Here is a 22797-nt window from a genome sequence, read left to right as displayed (position 1 = left end):
ACCCCCACCTCTGCTCCGGCCCGGGTTTTCCGCGTAGCTGCCGTGCGGGATGGCCACCGCCCCGCCCTGGGATAGATAGCCCCGCCCTGGGATGGATAGTCCCGCCCTGGGATAGATAGCCCCGCCCTGGGATGGATAGCCCCGCCCCGGGATGGATAGCCCCGCCCCGGGATGGATAGCCCCGCCCCGGGATGGATAGCCCCGCCCCGGGATGGATAGCCCCGCCCTGGGATGGATAGCCCCGCCCTGGGATGGATAGTCCCGCCCTGGGATGGATAGCCCCGCCCCGGGATAGATAGTCCCGCCCTGGGATGGATAGCCCCGCCCCGGGATGGATAGCCCTGCCCCGGGATGGATAGCCCCGCCCCGGGATGGATAGTCCCGCCCTGGGATGGATAGCCCCGCCCTGGGATAGATAGCCCCGCCCTGGGATGGATAGTCCCGCCCCGGGATGGATAGCCCCGCCCTGGGATGGATAGTCCCGCCCTGGGATGGATAGCCCCGCCCTGGGATAGATAGCCCCGCCCTGGGATGGATAGTCCCGCCCCGGGATGGATAGTCCCGCCCCGGGATGGATAGCCCCGCCCTGGGATGGATAGCCCCGCCCTGGGATGGATAGCCCTGCCCTGGGATGGACAGCCCCGCCCTGGGATTGATAGTCCCGCCCTGGGATGGATAGTCCCGCCCCGGGATGGACAGCCCCGCTCGTGTCCCGCGCCTCCGAGGGCAGGTAAGGGTTGTGGGGCTTCGCCGTGCCGGGCACAGCTCTGGCGTGCGGGTGGGGCGGGAGCGCAGCCCCGGGCCGGGCTCGGTGCGAACGCTCCGTATCCATATCCATATCCATGTCCGTGTGCCGGGTTCAGCCGGGTTCGGACGGGACAGAAAGGTGGTTCAGGACCTCGCTCGCCAGCCGGGTCGGGCGGCGCTTGGAGCGGGCGGAGGTGCCACTCCCCTCCTGTCCCCCGCTCCAGGCCAGCGTGTCCGCCGAGGGGTCCGGGACTTCCCCTCCAGGCAGGGTCTGGCCTCGGGGGCACCGTGCGCGGGTTTGCAGTGGGGTGACCGCACGGGAGCAGCTGCCGGGCAGGACAGTGGGCAGGACACGGGGACAGCCTCGGCGGCCGTGGCGGGGGCGTCAGTGCCGGGGGGGACACGGGCTGCAGGTGCCCGTGCGCTCCGCGGCTGCGCTCGGGGTCAGGACAGCGCCTGGCACAGCGCAGCGCGGCATCCGGCGGGACGGGGACGCGGGGCTGGCCGTGCCTGTCGCAGCCCTGCAGGTGACCGCTCGGGGCTAGGTCCACACACAAGGCTGCCGAGCCCTGCCTCGGCATGGGGCATCATTCCCGTGGGTCTCGACGGGACTTTGGATGGTTCAAATCAAATCAGAGGGGAGATCATATAATCAGAATAGTTTGGGCTGGAAGATCATCTCATTCCAACCCCTCTGCCGTGGGCAGGGACACCTTACTCTAGACCAGGTTGCTCCAAGCCCCACCCAACCTGGCCTTAGACACTTCCAGGGATGGGGCATCCACAACTTTCTCTGTAGAGAAAATCTCACATAAAAACCTTTCCTTTTTTAAAAGCCCTAGAAAATAAGGGGTACTTTTGGTGATTTATAGTGTACTTTTTTGTTATTGCTTCCTCACTTTGTATTCTTAATTGCTTGTAAAAACATGGAACTTGATGTGTCACTTTCCTGTGACTTCTGCTGTTTTGTCTGTGTTTTCCTAGTCTCCGCTCTCCATCCTGGTTTTATTTACTTCCATGTTCATGTTTCATTGTTGTAAATGCTTGGAATGGCAATAAAAACAGCATTTATTAATTTCTGCTCCCTTTGCAGCCATGATCAATGATCATCCATGATCCCTTTGCAGTGTGTTCAATGCTGTTTTATAAACCATGGTAACCCATGGCCTATGGCCTATTTGGTTCTTATGTCTTTCTTGGACTGCACTGGCGGTGAGTCATTTTCATATAAAATAGTTTGCAGTGGAGCTTATTCTCTCCAATGATGCTATAGACCATTCTAGGCCCCCCCTGGGGCAGACCACAGGGCATGGTCAGACAGTGGAGATCTACTGACCTGTCCCTGTGAAACTTCTGTAAGGGTGTGAGCAGTTAGTTCGTTCTGAGAGCTGAACCAATTTCCTTTACCTCCCTCCCTGTTCCACCTTTGGCAGAATATCTGGCACATGGTGACCCAAGTTTCTACTCTTCTGCACAGTTCTGTAATTGAAGTGCAAATTTGGGTTTTTTTTCCTCCTGAACTCATAAATTGTGTTCCTTTAATGGGCCTCCATCCCTGGGAAAGGGGCAGCTCTGCCATGACATGGGACAGAATGTTCATTGTACATCAGGCTCACTTTGATTGCATTTAAATCAATATTGTTATCTGCATTCAGAGATGTAGCAGGGGAGTGTGTGAGTTGGGGCGTGAGAAAAACAAAGTAATAACAAATATTTGCAACTAAGTTCAAAGGAGTATAAAGCTGTCCTGGCTTGTAAATAGGTATCAGAGCCTGAGAAAAACAAGGGTTTCTTTAGTGACACTAGATTCAAAGACAAGTTACCTTTTTTTGCAAGTTAAACTTACTGGTTCAATTCATCTTGGAGGGCTGAAACAGATGGGATTGGAAACTCACCCTGGGAGGATGCTGCTGGAACTGCCCTGGGTGGGTGCTTGGCTTCAAGAGCTTCAGCCCAAGGTGTTCCCCTCTTGCAGGCCTGCAGCTCCCAGAGCTGACACCACAAAACCATCACCAGAGTGGAGCATCTCTGGACAGGCATCTTACCCTCTGCAGCATCACGTGTATTTTACACAACAGCATCATCATACAGCTGTGTCTGGGCAGAGTTAGAGTCATCACTGCTCACATAAAAGGTCCCAATCTTATTCAGCTTAAGCACCTAGAAGTAAAACTTCATAGTTCAAACAGTTCAGATGATCTTGTTATTTCCGAAAAGTCTGTTTTTTCTACCTCCCTTCAAGATTTTCTGAGTATTCATGGAGCTGCACAGATGGAAGAAACACCTTGTCTGTGCAAGGAAGAGGTACCAGATGATTGTCTGATACTGATTTTTTTTTTAGTGATTTAATTAAATCAGTGCAATCTGTGTTTGGACTTCTCACTCGAGTTTGTCTAAACTTATATGTTTAGCTAAACTAAATCACAGGCCATGTCCACATGCAGATTTGTGCTAATTTAAGCACATCTGTTTATAGCTATGCTTGTAGCTAATTAACCTACTGCAACTTTCTCCAGTAAAGAGAACCTAATAGTATGAGAACTATGGTTTTGTGCAGAAATTAGTGTAGCATTTGGTTTACTTTTAATCTCCTTGTGAATTGAGTCTACCCATCAGGTAATATTAGCCTCTTCATGGCTGTGGGTGTTGGATGTCACCCTTCACTGGACTGACTTAAATCTTTCACCCACCTCTAAGCATTGCAGAGGACAGACAGTGCAAGCAGGTGCCCTCTTGTAAGTAATGACTGCTGCCAGGGCCTCCTGTCTCACTCATCATGCTCCTAGCTATATACATTGCTGCATAAGGTGAACCAATGACTGACTCTGTGTGTGCATTGGAAAGTTGCATTATTTCTGGAAGGAAAGCAGCCACTTCAAAAAAAAAAAATCCCATGTATGAATTTGTTTTCTCATGGAACAAGGTCTGTGAAAGCAGGTGATGTGGCAGATTCAGCCATGGGCTTACTCCCCCTGGAGTTTCCTTTCTCTGTATGTCAGGGTGACAAGGAAAACAGCTTTAGTTAAAATTTTAGTGGAGTGCATTTCTGTACTAGAACTAGGCCCAGGACAGATCAGTCTAGGCCTCAGTATGTGCTTGGGAATTAGAAGAGAAAAAGGCATGGATCCCAGATCAGACATGGCTGGACTTGGGCATAATTTTCTTCCCTTCCATTATATGGGGGATGACCCCAGTCTCTGGATGTAGACTCTATTTGTTTTGGCATCGATAACTAGAAACTACAGATCAGGCAATTGCTTCCTAAGAGTGTTTCTAAAACTCCTTTTCCTGGATTTTGGAGGGAATTATTACCTGCCAGATATCTCAAAGAATGAGATGCACCCTGCTGTTTTACAGTAAACTGAAAACTGGAATGAAGGTATTTCAGAATCATCCAGGCATAGCTGAGGCTTAAAAATAATCAGTGACCAGAAGGAAGGATCCCTCAGTATGCAAAGTTTCCTAAACAAACAGCACTGTTTTCCCTAGGGATTTATTACCACGCCTCATGCTGTTGAGCTCAGCAGGAATTTCCTCACAAAGGAATTGGGCCCTGCATATTTTTAACTTCTCCACTATGTTACAAAATGAGGTGGTTTTAGCATTGTGTTTTTTTAAATAAAATGGCTTCTGATCTGGAGGGCTCCTGACTAGGGCAGGTGTTGCAAGCTCACAGTTATTGGGGCATAACAAGCAGGGTCAGGAAAGCAATTTAAGACATGTCACCACTGCAGGCAACCATGGAGAAATTATGCTTGGACGAAAGCACAATTGAGGTCAGCAAATATTTTTCTGGGTCAAAAATAAAAGACAGGAGTTCTCATGGGTGGTTGCTGCTTTCTTCATCTTCCATTTCTGTATTTCTTTGTTTGAACTCAGCCAAAACTTATTTTCTACTTCCCATTTTCGTATTGAAAATATTGAAAATAGCTGGGTTCTGAGGATGAGTGGGTGACAGAGGAGGACAGGGAGGTGATTACATACTTGCATTGTTCTAGCTTTAGTCTGTTAACTGCTCAGTTTTAGATACCATCCATTTAATTATCGTTGCCTTTTCAAATGTAACATCTGACAAGATGCTTTTAGGAGTACCCATCATATCACGTGGCATCTGGAAACCCTGCTAGCAGGACAGATGAGTTTTTAAACATGTCTGTTCTCCCTTGGCTGAGAGACAAGCCTGAACACCAGCATGTTTCTCTGACAGAAATGCCAGAGTAGCAGCAACGCAGCACAATGTCCATGAGAAATCCTGAACTGTCTCACAGCTAAGCTGTAGGGGTGAAGAGTTGTTACAAACTAATAAATAGAGGGTGCAAATTCTTTTAGGACTCATTTTCTTGAGGACATAAGTGTAGATTTAGAGCAAACCTCAGCATGAGCCCCTGCCCCCACCCCAAAGGCAGGTGCACTTAGGGGAGGTGTGGGAGTGCTTCCCTCTTGCCTGCACCAAAGCTCTTGGGAGTGGAATGCCTGTGTTGGGATGAATGGAAGCACAGCAGGTGACAGAGCAAAGTCTCTGAAGTACTGGAATCCTCCCTGGAGATCTAGCTAACCCTGCTCACTGGAATATTAGGGGATTTCTTGGTGTCCCAGGTGGCTGTGCTTGTTTATTTGTGTACTGGCAATCTGCAGAATTACAATGAACTACATCCTGCAAGCTCTGCTAATAGTTCCCACCTATGAAATAAACAGAACTTTCAAATATTTAGACTATAGCATTGCATTATCAGTTTATTACCAATAAAAGGACTTGTTGACCTTAAGGAATCTGAGTCAGACTTCTCCTCTGATGGGTGTTTTTATTTTGGCAATGTTGGTTCTAGGAAGTAATGATAGAGACTGAGAAGCTCAGTCTTTTGTTTACCCTAGGTGGTAACCGTAGGATGATTAATTTAATTTAAAATGGCTAAAAGGAAGCAAATTGTGTGTAATGCAAATTCCACCTATGCAGTTCCTTGTTAGAAGGAGATGAGTAGAGTTCAGTGGAGATAATTGTTCATGTGGTGATTACATTGCATTGGGTAGAAAATGTAGAGGGGAGGAAAAATCCTTATGCATCCTTAATTGACCCTTCTGTAATGTCCTGGGTCTGGGATGTTCTTTGGAAGCCAAGGTATTTCTGAGGCTGAGTGCAAATAAGCAGAATTCACCCATTTCCTCAGTTATGCATTCCCCCCATGCACTGAATAGGGCAGTTTGCTCATTTTTTTTTGGCTTAGAATTGTATTGTTCTAAAATATCTTCTACTGGCTGCTCTTGAGGGGCTGGGCTAGATAAATTCCTGCAATTCCTCTGTGCCATCTCAGCCATTCTTGATCAGTGGATGTCCTTCACTGCCAAAGCTGCCCTCAGTGGGAGTTGTCAACATAAGCTGTTAATCATTCTGTCTGAAGTGGGAATGGCACCTTGTCATGTACAGGCCTCATGGAATAGAGAAAAAGATGTATAAAGTCTGTGAGTAGTTGACCTTGAGCAATTCTGGCATTTGTACCTGGCATTGCCAGAATTTGGCCTTGACATTTCCTGTGTGATGGTAACAGATGTGTTTAGATGTGGACTGCTCTGGAGATCACAACTGTTTGCTTTGTTGGAAGTTATTCTTTATCTTATCAGCTGTCTCTCATCTGAAGGCCATTTCTATATAGCTGCTTAGGAGGTTTTTTGGGTAGGAACTGTAGGCCTCTTTCTCTCATTTCTCTGTGATGAGTCAGACAAAATATCATTGCAGTCAGTGCAGTGACAGCATTTTTAGTGGAATAGCTTTTCAGAAAGCAATTAAATATATTTTCTGTTCTTGTAGTTCACAGCTGTTCCTAGCTGCAGAGGAGTAGACAGTTCAGAGCTGCAAGTAGTTTATTGCAAGTTAGGATAAAATAATGCACCCTGGAAGAGCTCTCATGATGCTGTGGAGCTTCACAACAACTAAACAAAAGGCAGGTATTTTATATATTAATTTCATTACAGTGAGGGGGGAGATGTGAGCACAAAGAAAGAGAAAGAGGGTTAGTGGCATGAGTGTGGCCACAGGCAGAATAGACTGAGGTAAGGATGTCTGCTGTTCAGCTTTCTCAGTGGGACAACCTTTGACTGCATTAGGAACACTGTCCTACTTCCCAGCAATTTAATTATTTAAGAGCAGTGTTTGTAAGCTTGTGCAATACCTTTCCCAACTGTATTTCTGCACCTTGAGGGCTTGTCTGTGTGTAAAAGGGAGCACTTGGATCAGTTGAGCTGCCACAGGTCTGTGTGGGACTCGTGCCTGGCCCTGTCCAGCTGCAGCTGCCCCATCACTCTCAGCCTCCCAGGCTGGGACTGCCCTTTGTCTTGGTGGCTGCAGCCAGCATTGGGCACAAACTGGGATCACACCACTCCCTCTGTGGCTGCAGCACTGGACTCCAGGCAGGGAGAGACAGCCCAGCCCCACAGACAGGAGGTTTTATGCTGGTTTTCAGCCCATCCTATAGTTTACTTTTTATTTTTTCTCTGTTGGCAAAGAACATCTATTAAAAATTATGCTATTATGCCAATGAGCATTCTAATGGCTGTCAGTGTTTTCCCTGTAAAATAATGCAATGTCTCTGCATATTTCACTGATTGCAGAAGAAATCAGATAGGAGGAAGAGTGTGGTTGGACTTTCCAGCATGAGAGGCACATGGGTGATCATGAACTCTCCAGGTATGGCAGTTTTGGCACTAAATCTTTCTGATGCTGTTAACTACAGCATATACTAGGAACTGCAGTATGACTGTGGGTGCCAGGACCACATCCATCATTCTTAATACAATGCTACTCTTGATTTTGACCTGCTCTACAAGTGTTGTCTTGACTAGTGAGGGTACTGGGAAGTGACCACACATTTTAAAGCAAATTGAGGTTATTTCCTTACATTGTGACCTGGTGTGATAAAGAGGTAGGGGCAACAGCCTTTTCAGATAGCTGCTATTTTCATTAGGCAATGAATAGTCTCGTGAGATCAGTATTATCTGTTCCAGATTTTGTTAGGAGGTTTTCATGTCTTTATTACATGGAGCTATGTGCAGCTCCAGGTCTATAGGGTAAGGTGGGTCTAAATGGTCCTATGCTCACTTAGGTGATGGAATGGGGTCTTGAGTGCCAATTTGTCAGGTTACAGTTCCTAAATTCATCCTCTCCCTTTACATGCCACTCAGTGTCTAGTCAATGGAATCTGCATGGCCCATGGTATATAATATTAATCTGTGCACATCCTAGGGCTGAGGAAGATGTGCAGCATTTTGAAGGAAAGGTACATGCTGAGAAATCAGAACCCAGATTGGAGTGCCCTACAGATGGCCTACAAATAATTTGTGTCTGTAGGCAGCTGTCAGCAAGAGTACTGAGCTATACTGGGTTGCTGAGCAGTTTGTGCTTGAGTTAGTTATGCAGAGTATTAACCTAGTTCTGTTTTGAGCTAGAGCTCAGTTAAACCTCCCAGAAATAAAATGAAAATGCAGCAGCCCCTTTGTCTGCCTTTCCAAAAGGGAATGTTTCATACCTGCTAGGCCAAGCAAGCTTTTAATTTTTCCCTGATCAAGCTATTTGAAAGCGAGTTACTTCAAAAAACCCAAACAGCTTCCAGAGCAGCAGCCTTCTTCACTACTTTTATTAGTAGCCTTCTTAGTTTTTCTGCAGGTGATCAGAGCTCTCCTCTCTCTGAGAGCTTGGCAGAGCCCTTTGCTGTGCCCTGTGTGAAGGCTGGCATTGCCTGTCTCCCTCCTGGCTGCAGAGCTGCAGCTGGGCATACTTTACTCCAAGCCCTCCTGGCACTGCAAAACCAGTCCCACAGGTGAAAAACCTGAGGGCTGCAGCTGTTGGAAAGATCCTTTTTGCACTTGAACACTGCTAAGCAGTTCTGTAGTAAACTAGATGTGGGGCTGAGGAGGATGTGAGGAATGAGCTGCCTGAGTAACACCCAGAATGAGCATACAAGAAACTTCCCTTGTCTGTAAAGAGAAGCCGTGGCTGTGCCACAGGTCTGCAAAATGTGCAGATGGAGCAGGTGATTGCAGAGTGATCCTTACTGGGTTTTCTAATAAAATACTTGAGGATATAAAATGAAACAAGCAAGTAGCAGGTCAAAACAAATCAAGGACAAGTACTTTCATGTTTAAAATGTAGTGAAGTGTGTGACTGGGGGCTTTGAGGATATTGTTAATGCTTAATTATTGTTGGATACTGCTGGGAATGAGGAAAAAAGCAACCTTGAACCCTTGGGTTTTTCAGCCTGCTCAAGGACAAGAAATTATAACAATGATTAACACCAGTTGTTGATCACAGAGCCATACGTGTCCTATGTGATATTTTGCAGAAAGTATGTTTTCAGAGAGGTGTTGTCTTCTTGGAGCAATGAGTCTTTTCTATTCTGTTTTGCATGTACTACCCTATGTATGTGTAGAGTTTCTTTAAAGAAAGTTCTTCTCCCTTTTGTTTCTCCATTACACGAAGAACGGATGTTGCATTATCCTTTTCACCACTCTCCTATAGCCAAACTGCAACACTTAAAATTAATGTGAGTTCAGAAAGTAATTGGAAAAACTGTGAAATGCAGGGACAGTGCTCCTGCTCGAAGGCATCCCTGGCTGGTACCTTGCAGGAAGCTGGAGTACAGGATGGCTCTGGCTATATGCTGTTAGCCCTTGTTGAAGATCAGCTGGTGCATTGCAGGCTCCTTCAGTCCAGCTGTGTAGAGCCTTCCCTGTGCTGCACTGGGCACTGAGAGTGTTGGGAGATGAAATGCACACATGCCAGGGCAGGCCTCAATTCTCCACCCATGCCTGGGCTCTGTGTTTATGAGCTACACAGCAGTGTCATACATCATTACAGTTCTTTTCTGGAAGCATTGGCTTCTTCTTGGGGAGGTGGCCACAAGAAATCAAAAGCTATCACAGTAGGGGATGCAGCCACTTATGCCACATGATGAGTCCTGCTGCTGCTTGTCTCCTCACCCCTCCACACCCAGCATTTGTCAACATGGCTGGGCATGATCTTTGTGATCTTTGTGATCTTCCCCAGAAAAGCAGTTAGAGGAGTGAAGGTCCATTGGACATCTGGTGTGCTTCTCTGTTCAGATGTATGGTCTTTCCTGTAGCCATGACTATGTATTTTACCCTTCTACTTTGCTGTGGAATGCCAGGACCCCTCCTTTGGGATGTTGTGGTGTTGCAGAACCTGAGGGCAGCCCAGATGTGTTCTGCATGATGGGCCACAGGCTTTGGGCTGAAGTTGCCTATCTGGACACAAACAATTCACTTTTTTATGACTCTTCATTTTGCTCCTGTCACCAGAGAGTCATTGTGACCTAGGAAGGGTCACCCACTGGTGAGAGAGAAGGAGACCTTCTTTGTGTTTGTCACAGTTTGTCCAAAACCAGTTTACATCAGTGAGCTAAATAAAGTGCCTGCCCTCAAGAAGTCTCAGTCCGGGGTAAAATCTGCCCCAGCACTGTGCAATGGCTCCTGTCATTGCCCTGCAAAGCTGCAAGGCTTTTGTGTTACCCTTCCTGGCTGTTTGCAGAGATGGCAAGGCCAGGGTTGGGCAGGACATGCAGAAATTGTTTCTATTTTTGTGGGACCCATTGGGTCTTGACTTTCATATTGATCTGCTTATTTAGGTATTTGTACTACATCACCCCTGTTGTGTCCAAACTGTTTATTAACAAGGCTTTGGCAGTGGAGAGGATTATGTGCAATCTAACAGAGCAAATCAAAGCTGTGTGCTGCTGCTACAGCAGTGTAAACCTGCCTTAGGGATGAAGCAATTGGACGAGTTGGCAAAGGTTGGGCACTGAGCACTGTGCCTGCCTGATAACTACTGACCTGTCATGTCATTCTTATCCTTAATCCTTTCTGCTCATAGACCCAGCTAAACAATTAGCACACTCTCCCTTAATGCTCTGCACCTGAGTGGTTCATGGTGGGCTTCTCTTTTCCAGCCTCTGCACTGCCCAAGACACACATGAGGCTCCCACCAGAGGCTGCCCAGGCTGAGTGGAGCAGGGTCAGCCCTGTGGCCATGTTGTAGATGATAATTTCATAGGCTTGTTTATTCCTGCAGGTCTGGGTCAACAGCTTTGCAGCTCCTGACACTTCCAGCAAAATCTCCACCTCCAGTGGAGCAGACTAGCTCACTTTCCCACAGCAGGTGCATCAAGTGGTTTGATTTTTAACTATATAAACAAAAGAAGGAGTTGGCTGTTTGGTTTCTGTTAACCTTTTTCTTCTAGTGTAGCTATTTCAGTAAGATAAAGCATTTTAATGGGAAATAAAGAAAAAGGCTCTTTTCAAAGAAGTAGCCTTTCTCTCAAGAAGTAGCCCTTATTTTTAATTGACTGCTATACTGATGAATACATATGAGTCTTCACTGAAAATATTTTCTGAAGTCGTTTCAGCCCACATGTCATGGGATTTGTTAAAACTAAATAAAAGTTCTTGAGAAGCAAATACTGTGATATGTCCCTAGATACCTTTTCAAAAATAAAGTCTGACCCAGAAAATTCTGTGAGTGTCTTTGTAGAATTAGAATTGCCTGAGAGCCATAGAAGAGTTGGATGGAGCTAAGCATGGAAGAGCCATGCCAAGGTGGATGAAATGTAGGTTTAAACAGTAGAGATTCACTGGGACTTTTTATTATTGTTTCTATTTAAACTATTTAGAGTGGTATTGATAGTTTCTCACATGGTAAAGGCTATAATTGTAGTGTGACAAGAACAGCCTTTCTTGCTTTAAAGAAATAGGAAATGTTTCCTTTGCTCCAACAATTTTTTACAAAAAGATAAGAGTTTTTATGACAATACCATTCCTTTTATTAGCTTTTTAATGCAGTGTTCTGTGATATTTGTTTGCAAACAGTATGGTCAGATGCCTGTTCTTTCTTTTAACATGTTGTTACACTATTACAAAAAAGACAAACATTTGTGAATGTATCATCTGTAAAATAAGGTAAGTGAGATGATGTCAAGTGACCGAAGTTCAGCTGAAGCTCTGGTTCTCAGTTTTGGATGGGTCACTTGATGAAAGAGATGCACCATGTAGACAGTCCAAAGAAGTGACAAAAATGATGAAAAAGCTGGCTTTGGAATCTGAAGGAGTTGTGATTGGCTAGAATGGAGGCTGAGTGTCAAGCCCAGTAGGGGTAATTCCTGTGTTAGCTAGGGTTGTCTGACACCTGTCAGGGAGATCTGGGATGGGAATAGGAAGAAGTTTCTTGCTGACAGCAAAGCACTGAAATAGGTGACCTGAAAGAGCTGAGGTTGGTATCCTCAAAGGCACTGATTAGAGACTAACCATGATACAAGCTTTGAGGTTAGGGAATGGGCCTGATAACCTTCAGATCATGTTTGCCATGAAAGATGGGATTTATTAATCTTTAATTGTCTGGCTCCCAAGGCTGTGGCTTTGGAAGAAATAGCAAAGTATCATGAAACCAACAATCACTTGAAAGGTTTGGAAACAGTAAAAAAATTGAGTGAGCTAGAAACTGCCTGCATGGACAGGAGCAGTACTTTTCCTCCTTCAAAGGTCAGCCTTACTGCCCTCAAGTTTTCCAGGAGAGTGGAAAAGGCATAAAGTGGCAAGGCAGTGCTTTCCTTCATGCCCGGCAGCCTCTGGCCATTTTCACTGTCTTTTGAAACGCAAAGTGATCTGCACCAGTAGTGTTTGCATAGCAAATACCAGTGCAGCATAAAGTAAAGGGCACACATATTAGAAAATGAGCAACCCCTGGTATTTCATAGCATAACATGCAGCAGAAATGCTTGCAGGTTGCTGTTCTGTCACCTTCCAATTGCTTTACAAAGGTTGGCTGCTTATCCTTGGTCTCATTTAGGGCAGAAAGAAGTGAGGATAAGAAGAATGGAGGTAAAAAGCAAGCAAGCAATTTGGTAATTTATATGCATATTTTCTTTGTAGCATGCTGAGTCAATTGTTTACCTGTTAGTAGGAAAGGGCTAAAATAAAACATTGTCTTGGTTAGGCTAATACCATGTGAGGAGCTCTAGGACAGGGAGAAAAGTAGGGCAGCTTGTTTTGGAACTTGTGCTGTAGAACAAATAAAAACCCCCAATGTACACATTTGGTTACCATATGTCATGCTTATCATAAAAGGCATCTCGGTGCTATTTCTTTGCAGGGATGCTTGAGCTCCAGAGCAGACTTCCCTGTTGAGGAGAGCCCATGCCAGAGGTGCTGGGGCTGCTGCTTGTGAGAGGAGCTTCCGTGCCTGTTGAGGCAGCTCTGGAGGGTGGCAGGAGCTCATTCCTTCCTGTGCTTCCCTCTGTGATTGACATTGGCACCCAGATCACTGCAACTGTGCCTGAAGAAAAGCAAAGGAGCCTAATTTTGCTGAGAGGATTTTCCTGGCAGGGGGAGGCATGCAGTGCAGAGAGACGTGCCAGCCAAGAGCCTGGAAGTGCAGGTCCAGGTGCTAGGGTGAGTTCCACCCAAGCCATGCTGTGGTAAATCCTTTCTCTCCAACCATGTCTTGCTGAGCACGAGGGCGGCTGTGACAGGCTGCCCGTGGCACTGCAGCAGCCTGGGCTGCATTACTGCCTGCTCTGTCTTCACTTGAGCCATCTGAAGAACTGAAGATTGTAGGGAAGATGTTGGACTTGAGCTTCCTGACTGAGGAGGAGTATGAAAAGCTGATGAAGGTTCTGCAGAGAGATGCAGAGCTGAAGAAGAAGGATGTGGATCGCATCAGGTGAGAGAGCATGTGATAGCAGGATGTGAGCTTCCCTTGGGGAAGATTTTTTTTTTTTTTCATTTCTTTGAGAGAAGAGTATGTGTGTGTGTGTGTGTATGTGTGTGAACAAGGAGAGGTGCAGGTTGCAGCAGTGCTGTCCCTTTTGCTCAGATTCTGATTGATCTTTTCACAGTACCTCACCTTTCTCAGCCATCATTCTGTTGCTGCTGTCCTCTCCTTGCCGGAGTGTTTTGGGTTAATGATTGGTCCTCAGAGATGCCAAGAGCAATCACCCCTTTTCTGTTCAGTGAAGAAAGATGCTGCTTTCTTGGTGGTAGAGGTCTGAGCAGGGGAGTAGCTGCTACCTTGTTTTACTCACTCAGTAGCACAGTGTTTTAAAATGAGATTTTACAAAATGAGATTTTATATCCCCTTCTCTGTTTATACATTGCCCCATTGCTTTTTGAGGTTAGTGTGTGCTCCATCTGTCATGCAGAGAGGGGTGATTATTTAGAGTGGTCTGTCAGGGGTTTGCAGGGAGCCATTCCAGAGCTGGGGATTCTCGCTCAGTTCAGCTGCTCTGCCACTGGCCATTCTGGAGCTCAGGTCTGGTTGATCAGAGTTGCTTGTTGCTGCTGTCACTTTTTAAATGCCATCCATTTGACCATCTGGGCTGACAGTATGCACCAGGCTCAGGGAGCTGGCACCAAATTCTCTGTGGCAAGAAATTAGTAACTCAGTGAGTGTGGATGGCACTGTGCCAGTTTACCCCAACTAAGGATGCAAATCTTCAATTTGCTGTTGAGCCAAAAAAAGAGTAAGTGCTGTATAGAAAGGATGCCCAAGGCTTGAAGGAGAAGCAGGAAGCTTTACTGCAGGCTCCTGGGAGCCTGTGTGCCCTGGCCTTTGCTTGGAGGTGGGAGCTGAGGAAACAACTGGAAGCCAGAAGCCTGGACTTGTCCTGTATGTGTCTGCATGCTCTTACCTCTCCTCTGAATTGAAACAATTTCAAAAAGATTGGTTTTTAATTTATTTTGAGTTTTGTTTGTTTGTTTCTGAAATTGAGTCAATTTTTCCTCTGAAGTGGAGGTTTGGTAAAAAGACTATTTGGATTATTTTGGTTTTGTTTCACTTCTCTTTGAAAGCGGTTGCACAAAAAGCTTTGATTTGGGAGTGAAGTGAATTAGATCCTGCCCAGAGCCCCTTGCTGTCAGTTTGGCTACCTGCATTAAGACATGTTTGGTTTCAACACAACCTGCCTGCTGGGCAAAATGAATTCAGTGGCATTTCCTTGATCTGCTGTCAACAAGATTAAAATAACTATTTCCTCTGGCCCAGCACTTTGAGACCCTCATGGAGGCAGTGCAGCCCTAAGCTAGATGGGAGCTTCTGTTGAGTCCCCAGCATGGCCAGTTATTCCTGCTCCCTCCTGGCCTTTAGGCAGCCAAATGTGACCCTTCAAGGCTCCAGGGTTATCTGGGCATTTGGCCCCTTTTCCTGCTGAGAGCTGGGCTGAGATAGGAGCTTCCTCTGGCCTCCCAGGTTTCACAGAGACCCTGAATTGTGGTAGGGTGTGTCAGCTGAAAGGCAGCTAATTCAGCAAGCCATGGTCAGGAGGATTAGAGTAGGCTGGCAACAGAGCCACTGACAGGTTTAGGTGTCAAAAACCAGCCCTGGGTGTGCCCAAGCAAGGAACAGTAGAAGTCATGCTTTGGAGGAAGGGCTAACCATGTGAGTGCCAAAATAGGCATGGCAGGGGGAGCAGGGGGAGGGACAGTGTCCAGGGAGAATGCTGCAGGGACAGGTTGCTTCCCTTAATATTACTTGTTTCCATGGTTTGCAGCAAATTTGATCCAAAAGGTTTTGTTGCTTATAAAGCGGTAATTAGACAAATTAAATGGAGAAGTGCAAGACAGACAAACAGCCCCACCCCTTCCTTAACCCGCAGGGCTGCCAAGCAAGTGGGCAAATCTCCTTGGCAGGTGAATGATTTGGATTTGTGAAATTTGGAAGAGGTGAAAGCCTCTGTTTACAAGGTACTGTTCCCATTTCAGATAAAGAATATATAAGCTGCTGTTTTAATGCTGGTTTGGCTCTAGATGCAGCACTTGTGATTGCAGAGTATATTCTCTGGATCCTTTGTAGTGTCAGACAGGTGGACCCATGGACATACTACAAAGGAATCTCAGTAGAAGTCAAAAGTTTGAAGATCTTTTTGGTGTGTAACGCTTGCACTGACTTTCAGGCGGATACAAGGCTCCATCAAGGATGAAAAGAAGAAGAAGTTTGTGACAGGTGAATGGTTTTCAGAAGTGAAGGCAAAACGGTTTCAGGAAGACTTGGAGGGGCCGGATCTACTTCGGGCATCAATTAGAAGGAAAAAGGGCAAACTAGAAAGTAAGTATGTTAGTGTAGATCTTAAGAAAACAAATTGATGGACCAGAAAAAAATTGGTCCAGGATGGGAGTCTCTCTGTACTGGGAGTCTGTTAAGAGCCAGTCCCTGTGTTGTGATAAGGGAATTCTCATCTATGTTTTCAGTACCAGAGAAACATTCCTTGTTATCAAAATCAGGACCCAAAGAAAAAATTACAGTGTGGCAGAGGACCAAGGCAAAAGCCATGTACAGTGAATGCCTTTTCTCCACTTCAGCTACTTTTTTCTTTTTGCTTCTTTTTCCAAAAATTTCTATTTGCTAGAGGTCATTGATATAATTTCTTACCATAGAAATAAAAAGAGAAGGGGATGATGTAGGACACTTTCTAGCATCAAGTTGACATGTGTGGGTCAAACTTGCCAGTTCCTGAAGTGGTCTGGCAAGAGCTGCTCTCACAGGCCTCTGGAGTGGTGAGGTCAGTCACATTTCTGTAAAGGGAGAGAGAGGGTGCCTCTCTCCTTCTGGCATGAATTTGTCCACTTGAGAGGGTCCATGCATAACTTTTTACATGGAAATAATTCCAAGGCAAAATGTAGTTTACAAAGTAAAAAGGGCTTTGTGGTCAAGTCTGAATGTTACCCAGGCTGTGTGCCCCTTGTGCTAATTGGAAGCAGATGTCTGGTGTGTTTGACGTGCAGATAAACTTTCATGGTGCTGTGTAAAACAGATCAAAATCTGTCAACTCAGGGCAAGAGGTCAGCCCTGTGTCAAACAGGCAGGACCATGCTTAGAGTCCAAATGTAGCTAGCCTGGAGCTGGAACTTTGTGCTGAACATCTGTGCAAAGCAGAGCTTGGGATGGTTCACATCCAGTCCTCAACATGAGGACAGGCCAGCCACTGCTGCAGCTCAGTGTCACACAACCTCCTGGATGATTTGTCAGGCTGGGCAGTCACAGATCCTCAGCCATGGCTGGGGAGGTACTGGCTGCTGCTGCCCTGGGGAAGCCTTGGCCCTGACAGGCAGCTCTAAGCAAAGCCTGTCACTAACACAAGCTGGGCTCTGTTATTTTGCAGTAAAGGCTACTGCCCTGGCAGAGTGGTATCTGTCCTGCACTCAAATGTCACCTCCAGCAGTTCAGTTCAGCCACCATTCCTGGGCCCAGCTTCCCCCTCCTGCCAGGGGGAGCAGCAGTATAGATCACTCCTTTGTTTGGTGAACCTCCTTGGCCAGGATGTGTCTGTAGCAGGAATTGCCTGGATTTAGGGTACCCCTCCTTGCCCCATGTTACTTAGACATTCTGAAAACTAAATGCTGACTAGGCACTTCACTGAGAGCCTCATTTTCTTTTTGCTCTTTATCTACCCTTGACAGCTCCTGTAACTTAGCACTTAGATTTGTTGGATCTTCTCATGCAAAACTGGCCCATCATATGACATTGCTTTTATCCTTGGTATTATGAATTCATGATGTCATTAAATTTACTATTTTATCATACCTCTAGAATGCTAAAACATGTAAAACCTTTTCCATCTTGGCAGAGGTGCCTGGCTTTTCTGCAGAGCATGTTCTTCTTTTTGAGGATATGCATTTGTGCTTGCACTCTCTTGACGTGAAGGGGCAGAACTTCAGCAGCTTCTCTGCCAGGACCCAGGTCAGGCAAATGCTCTGTCACCTGCAGCCCAGCTACCAGCCTGCAGTGAATTGGATTGTCTGCCCTTTGCCTTGCACTCTTTGCTCTCTGCCCACTTCAGGAAAGCAGAATTTGAAGTACTATTGATTTTAGGTTTAACTTGTAGGGCTGATGTGCACGTACCAGATGTTGTCTCAGGTCATCATATAAAATAATCTCCTTACTAGTGCAACAGTATTGCACAAGATAGTCATTGCATGTGTATTACTTGACCATTTCTGTTTTAAGAAGGAAAAAGCAAATGTTATTAAATTACTATAATAATTATGTCTAGATTTAGCCTTTATTCCTTTTTCAACTTCTTTTTCTTCCCTTTTTCCTCTAAGACTTACTTTGATAAAGCACAGGTATAACATGTGACTTTATTCCTTCCTCTTTCTTTTTCCACTGCCGTTCCACATCACTGGTTCTGCATTATGATTCTGTGGCTAATATATTCACCTTAGATAAGGGCCTTTGCCTTTGCTTTTCCTTCCCCTGGAAAGATCAGTTATTCACCTCTGTTGACTTTCAAGGTGATGCAGGGGTGCATGTTCATTTAGTCAAATCTGTGTTTATAGCTCCTTATTTAAGTCTTTAGACTTAAGTCTGTGTTAGGGAGTGAAATGAGAAAATTCCTGCATGGAAAAGCCCCACTGAGATAATTGCTGGCATTCCCTTTGCAAGGTAAGTGGGCTGAGGAGGGGTGGAAGTTTGTGCTTCCAAATATTCCCTTTGATCCTTTCTGGAGGAGGGTTTTAGCCTTCAGAAGGGACAGTTGTGGGGATCCCTAAGGATTTTCACAGTTGGTATTGATTTTTGTAGGAAACACTAGTCATAGACAGTCATTCAAATCTATAAACAGATAGATTCCCTATATTTAAACTATAGCCTGTGGAGCAGCACAGATGGATTAATTTGATATTTTCTCCTTGTGCTTTTGTGCAATACTTGAGGGGTAAAAATCACCTATGAGAGAGATCATTTTATCCACCTGCAGCAGGTGGCAAGTTGGTTATGGATATCCCAGGCACTAAGAATCTTTGTTTTAGAGCAGTAGGGAATGAGTAAAAGTGTTAGAGTAGGAGTGCCTGTCAGTTTTATACACATGTATAAAAATACATGCATGGGCAAGTTAAACTGGTCAGGCCACTCTTGATTTCTATTGGAGTTTGCTGCTTATATTGTTTCATCCTAAAGTTCACAAAGGCTTATTGCTTGTCTTGATGGATTATAATGTATTAAACTGTTTGTGGTGGTAGGAGCCAGGTGTAGCTGTGTCAGTGGCTGAGCTATTTTTCAGGGCAGGGATTTGGATGGGTGAAGGCTTCCTGTTGCCTCTGCCAGGCAGGAATGAAGAGCTCTGTCTGAGGGGGAAGTGTCAATGAAGAGCAAGTAAGACACAGTGCCTTTGCAAGTGGGATAAGAAATGAATACAGTCTTTGCTTGTCAAGGTCTTTTCAATCATGACAGGCAAAGGGAAAGCGTGGGAGCTCTGTGTTTGGCTCCTTTACTTCCAGACAGGTACCTGCTGGTACCTCCCTCCCCCAGGTCTGAGGCAGAAGAGGAGGATGTGGCTCACTGTATCAATACATCTCCTCAGCGTGCCTTCCTGTGCCTGCACGTGCCACCAACCATGCCTCGCTTTCTCTCTCCTAAAGCAATGTTCAGTGATGCTTTGTGCACATCAGTGTTGGCATGGGCAAAACAGTCCCTCTCTCAAAAACATTCTCTCTAAAACTGGCTCATTCCAACACAAGCAGACTCTTGTTTTCATCAGGAGCAGCTCCCCAGCTTCCCGCTGCTGTGGAAACCAAGGGGCGCCTCAGCTGCCACGTCCCGTGTGTGTCAGACATGCAGCAGCTGCTGTGTCCCTGCACCTCAGGGCCAGGTGCTGGGCAGGCAGGAATTTTGGGAATGCAGCATTTTTCTTCATAGGAGTGCACAGGCAAGAGGGAGTGAATCCTTGGATATTCCTGTGCCTTGCAGGCTGACTGTGCTAATGCTGGATGGCACCACGCAGGCAGTGGCGAGTCTTGGGTCTTCTCACCATAGGACTGGCCTGCTTTTGGGCCTCATGTGGTTTTCCAACCAGATAACAAGCAAGGCTATACTATTTAATATTACTTCTGACTCCTCTGAACTTCATTTTCTATTGTATTTTTAAATTAAGTATATCTTAAAATGGTGTGGCAGTTCTGGTAAGAGGTAGATTTTCTCTTTAAAATAGACCTAGTTGCATGAATAAATAAGTGCAGATCTTGTTGACCAGATTAAACTTACTTTTTATTCACTGTTTGAGAGTTTAATCCTTTTGGTTTTGCAGTAGCTAGAAAACCCATTTGCTAACAAAGTATCTAATGCAGCGTTGTACCCTGCAGTCTGCTGTAAAAGTTACCATCCTCTTTTGTTTTTAATTTGGGGTCTTTGGGGGCTTAGAAGATCTAGCTGGGCCTCCTGCCAGTAAAAATAACAGTGATCTTATTATCTCTATTGGCCTCCTCCTTTGTTTGCCAAGATTGGATGACTTGAGTCAAAACAGGAAATGGCTGAATTTAAATCCTGGAACAGATTAACTTTATTGACAGTCAGTGACAGCATCCTGTGGAGGTTTCCAGTGATGTGACAGCTCCTGGTACCAGTCAGGCATTGGGCAGCTTTATCCTCTTTGACCTGTGGGGTCTGGAAGTGCTTTTGCTGCCCGGGGGCCTCCTCATCCCTGGGGAGAGCAGGCAGAACCCCTGAACCCCAGTTCTCTTAAACTCCCAGGGATTAAGAGTCCCAGTGCTGGTGAGTCTCTTTTTCATTGGGTAAAGCATTACCTTACCCCAAACAAAACACACCAAACATTGCAAGTTTAATGAAATTAAATTTCTCAGTTGTCTCTGTTATATTACAGATGAAGCCAACAAGCACATCCAGGTGAGCGTGGAAAGCAAAGCTGACCCAAGTGGTGCCTTTCCTGAGGATGTTGCTGATGCAGGAGAGGAAAGGTAACAGTGCTGCATTTGCAATGCTCAGGCTGCTGCTCTTACTTCTAATGAAAATTGAATGCTACCCACTAAACCCTGGTCTCTAACTGAGTTTCTGAGACTGTATAAGTAATATGTACTATAGGATATTTTTAAAGTTCTTCTTCCAGTAATTGTCAGAATATCAATCCACCCCTATAATCAAGTGCTAATGTGCTTATCCGGCAAAGGTCTTTTCCTGCATGATTTGATAAGGGATCAGTAAAATGGAAGCTGTCTCTAATGTCAGGATATGCTGGTTAGTTTTTCAAGTAATTATGGTTTTATTTGTTTAATTTTTGCTATGGAGCAACACTAAGGAAATGAACTGTTTGGGGAAACTGCTAATTTCCTGCTGGTGCCAACCTCTGTGTCCGGTGCTCACCACTCTCCATTAAGGCTTGGTAGGATTTCACATTGTGCTGACTGAGTAGAAACATCTATTAAAAGAATTCCAGTGGGCAAGTCAGTGACCTCACTCAATATCCACGGACTATGGAGAAGCAATTAAAATATTCACATATTCATGTATTGTTGTTCCCATCTCATTTGCCTTTTTTTGTCAGCAAAATGAGGAATCATTCTCCACAGGTTGCTCCAGTTAAATATTAAATATTGGCCTTAACAACACTTGAAAACCTTTTGCAGCTGATTAGTGGGTGTTGTTTAATGAAGGATCCAGAGGCCCTGGGTATTCCTGCTTTGCTGGCACAACACCCAGTGGTTTTTTTGAGGGGGTTGGCTAAATCCTGAAAAGCTAGCTTTGTTTTTCTCATTCAGTCTTAAGCAAGGTGTGACCTGTTCCTTCCTGGGCCATAGCATAAAAATGTCTCTCCCTTCTGCATGGCCCTTGGGCTCTTCTGGCACTTCCAAGAAGGGGAAAGTCTGAATAAACCTAGTAGTTGCCGCACTTTGTTTTTATTGAGAAAGTTCCACATCTGAGCAGAACTGAGGTGATGTTGAAGACTGCCTGAGCACCCAAACTTTGTTTCTACAGATCTCCTTGTTCAGGCACTTCTCCTCTCCCACAGATCCAGTACACCTACTCTTGAAACCACAGAGCAGAAAATTTTGCCAAAACTGAAGCCAAGACTTCCTGTCCAGTTGTCTGCATCATACAAGGTAGTACAGGCATGGTCTTGGTTTGAAAGACAGGTGTCTGCTAGGGAAAAGCAGGGCCCTTGAAATGGAGAAGGTAAACCCCTTCCTTCTGAATTAGTACAATTTTGAAATTAAGGGGCTGTCAGGCAAAGATGTGGACATAGGAATAACAGTTCTTTACTAGTATAACAAGGCAAACAAAACAACAGCTATGGCATTAATACCAAACAGAACAGGGACTCAGTTTCACTCCTGTGGGCCGCAGGCAGTTTCCCCTTTGGTGCAGTTCCCGTCACAGCCAGCAGGGGCGCTGGGGGCTCCCGGCGGGCAGCGCAGGTGCGGTGATTCCCCCGCGGCTGCAGGGGGCGCTGTGGCGCGGGCTCGGGGAGCACGCGGTGATGGCGGCCGGGCCCAGACGGGAAGGGAGGGAAGAGAGGCTTTGCTTCAGGAACCCCGGGGCAGTGTCGGTCCCGGTGCTCCAACAGGACGCTTGGAAACAGCAGACTGAAGTGACAGGGTATCGTAGCAGGGCAGGGGTGCGGGGTCCAGCAGCAGAAGAGGCAGCTCCCGGCTGGGTTGTGGTGGTGGTACCCGCAACTCTCCTCCTGTGAAGGCAAGAGCGAGGGAGAATGGAACTGCCCCCTGCTCTCCTTTTACCTCTTTCTAATCTGGGTTGTCTCTGTCTCTCCCCCCAGAGAAACTCCCAAAAACCAGAGAGGTTCCCCTTTCCACTATCTCAAGTACTTTAGCCATCAATGCTTCTTAGCAAGTCAATTGGTAAAAATTCCACAGGCAAAGAGTGAAAGAAAAACCAACCCCCAACACCCACCCCATCTTCCCCCCCCCCCACCACTTCGTTTTGTTGCTCCTTGGAACTTCACAGCCCCTAGTGACAGGGGCTCCACAGGCTGCCTGCCCTGATGTCTCTGCTCAAATGAAATATTTTTTTTTCAGTCTTGCCAGTATTTATACACTGATAAGATTTGTTTTCTGTTCAGAAATCCAGCATACATGATGTCTCTTCCTCAGAGAGTGACACTGGAATAAGTCTATTTGTGACTGCAACAAACAGCTTTCCTTTGCATAGAAAAGGTAAGTATTTTGTTTAGTGAGCTATTAGTGTTTTTGTTACTCAACATCGAGCTCCAAGGGACAAGATGCTCTTCAGTGTGTGCACAAATAAACTGCAAA

At 45.9% G+C, this 22797-nt stretch overlaps 1 protein-coding gene across 4 annotated transcripts in view; it reads left to right on the top strand.

Moving 5' to 3' along the window:
• The first annotated feature begins 633 nt into the window (after positions 1-633).
• The window catches only part of LOC306808239 (synaptotagmin-like protein 2), a 37113-nt gene continuing 14949 nt past the window's right edge, over positions 634-22797 (top strand). Inside the window, exons 1-7 of one of the 4 annotated variants that reach the window (XM_079318571.1) lie at positions 634-730; positions 10823-10909; positions 12896-13465; positions 15693-15844; positions 20394-20487; positions 21537-21627; positions 22605-22698. In XM_079318571.1, coding sequence (XP_079174697.1) covers positions 13365-13465; positions 15693-15844; positions 20394-20487; positions 21537-21627; positions 22605-22698 — 532 coding nt within the window. In that variant the 5' untranslated portion in view covers positions 634-730; positions 10823-10909; positions 12896-13364. Of the gene's footprint in view, positions 731-7350; positions 7427-10822; positions 10910-12895; positions 13466-15692; positions 15845-20393; positions 20488-21536; positions 21628-22604; positions 22699-22797 lie in introns of those variants that run through there. The other 3 variants (XM_079318572.1, XM_079318573.1, XM_079318574.1) reach the window with 3 other exon arrangements.

The sequence above is a fragment of the Erithacus rubecula genome (genome assembly GCF_903797595.1).
Source record: "Erithacus rubecula genome assembly, chromosome: 15".
NCBI lineage: Eukaryota > Metazoa > Chordata > Aves > Passeriformes > Muscicapidae > Erithacus > Erithacus rubecula.
The sequence above is the reverse complement of the archived record's forward strand: the minus strand, read 5'-3'. Positions and strand labels throughout refer to the sequence as shown.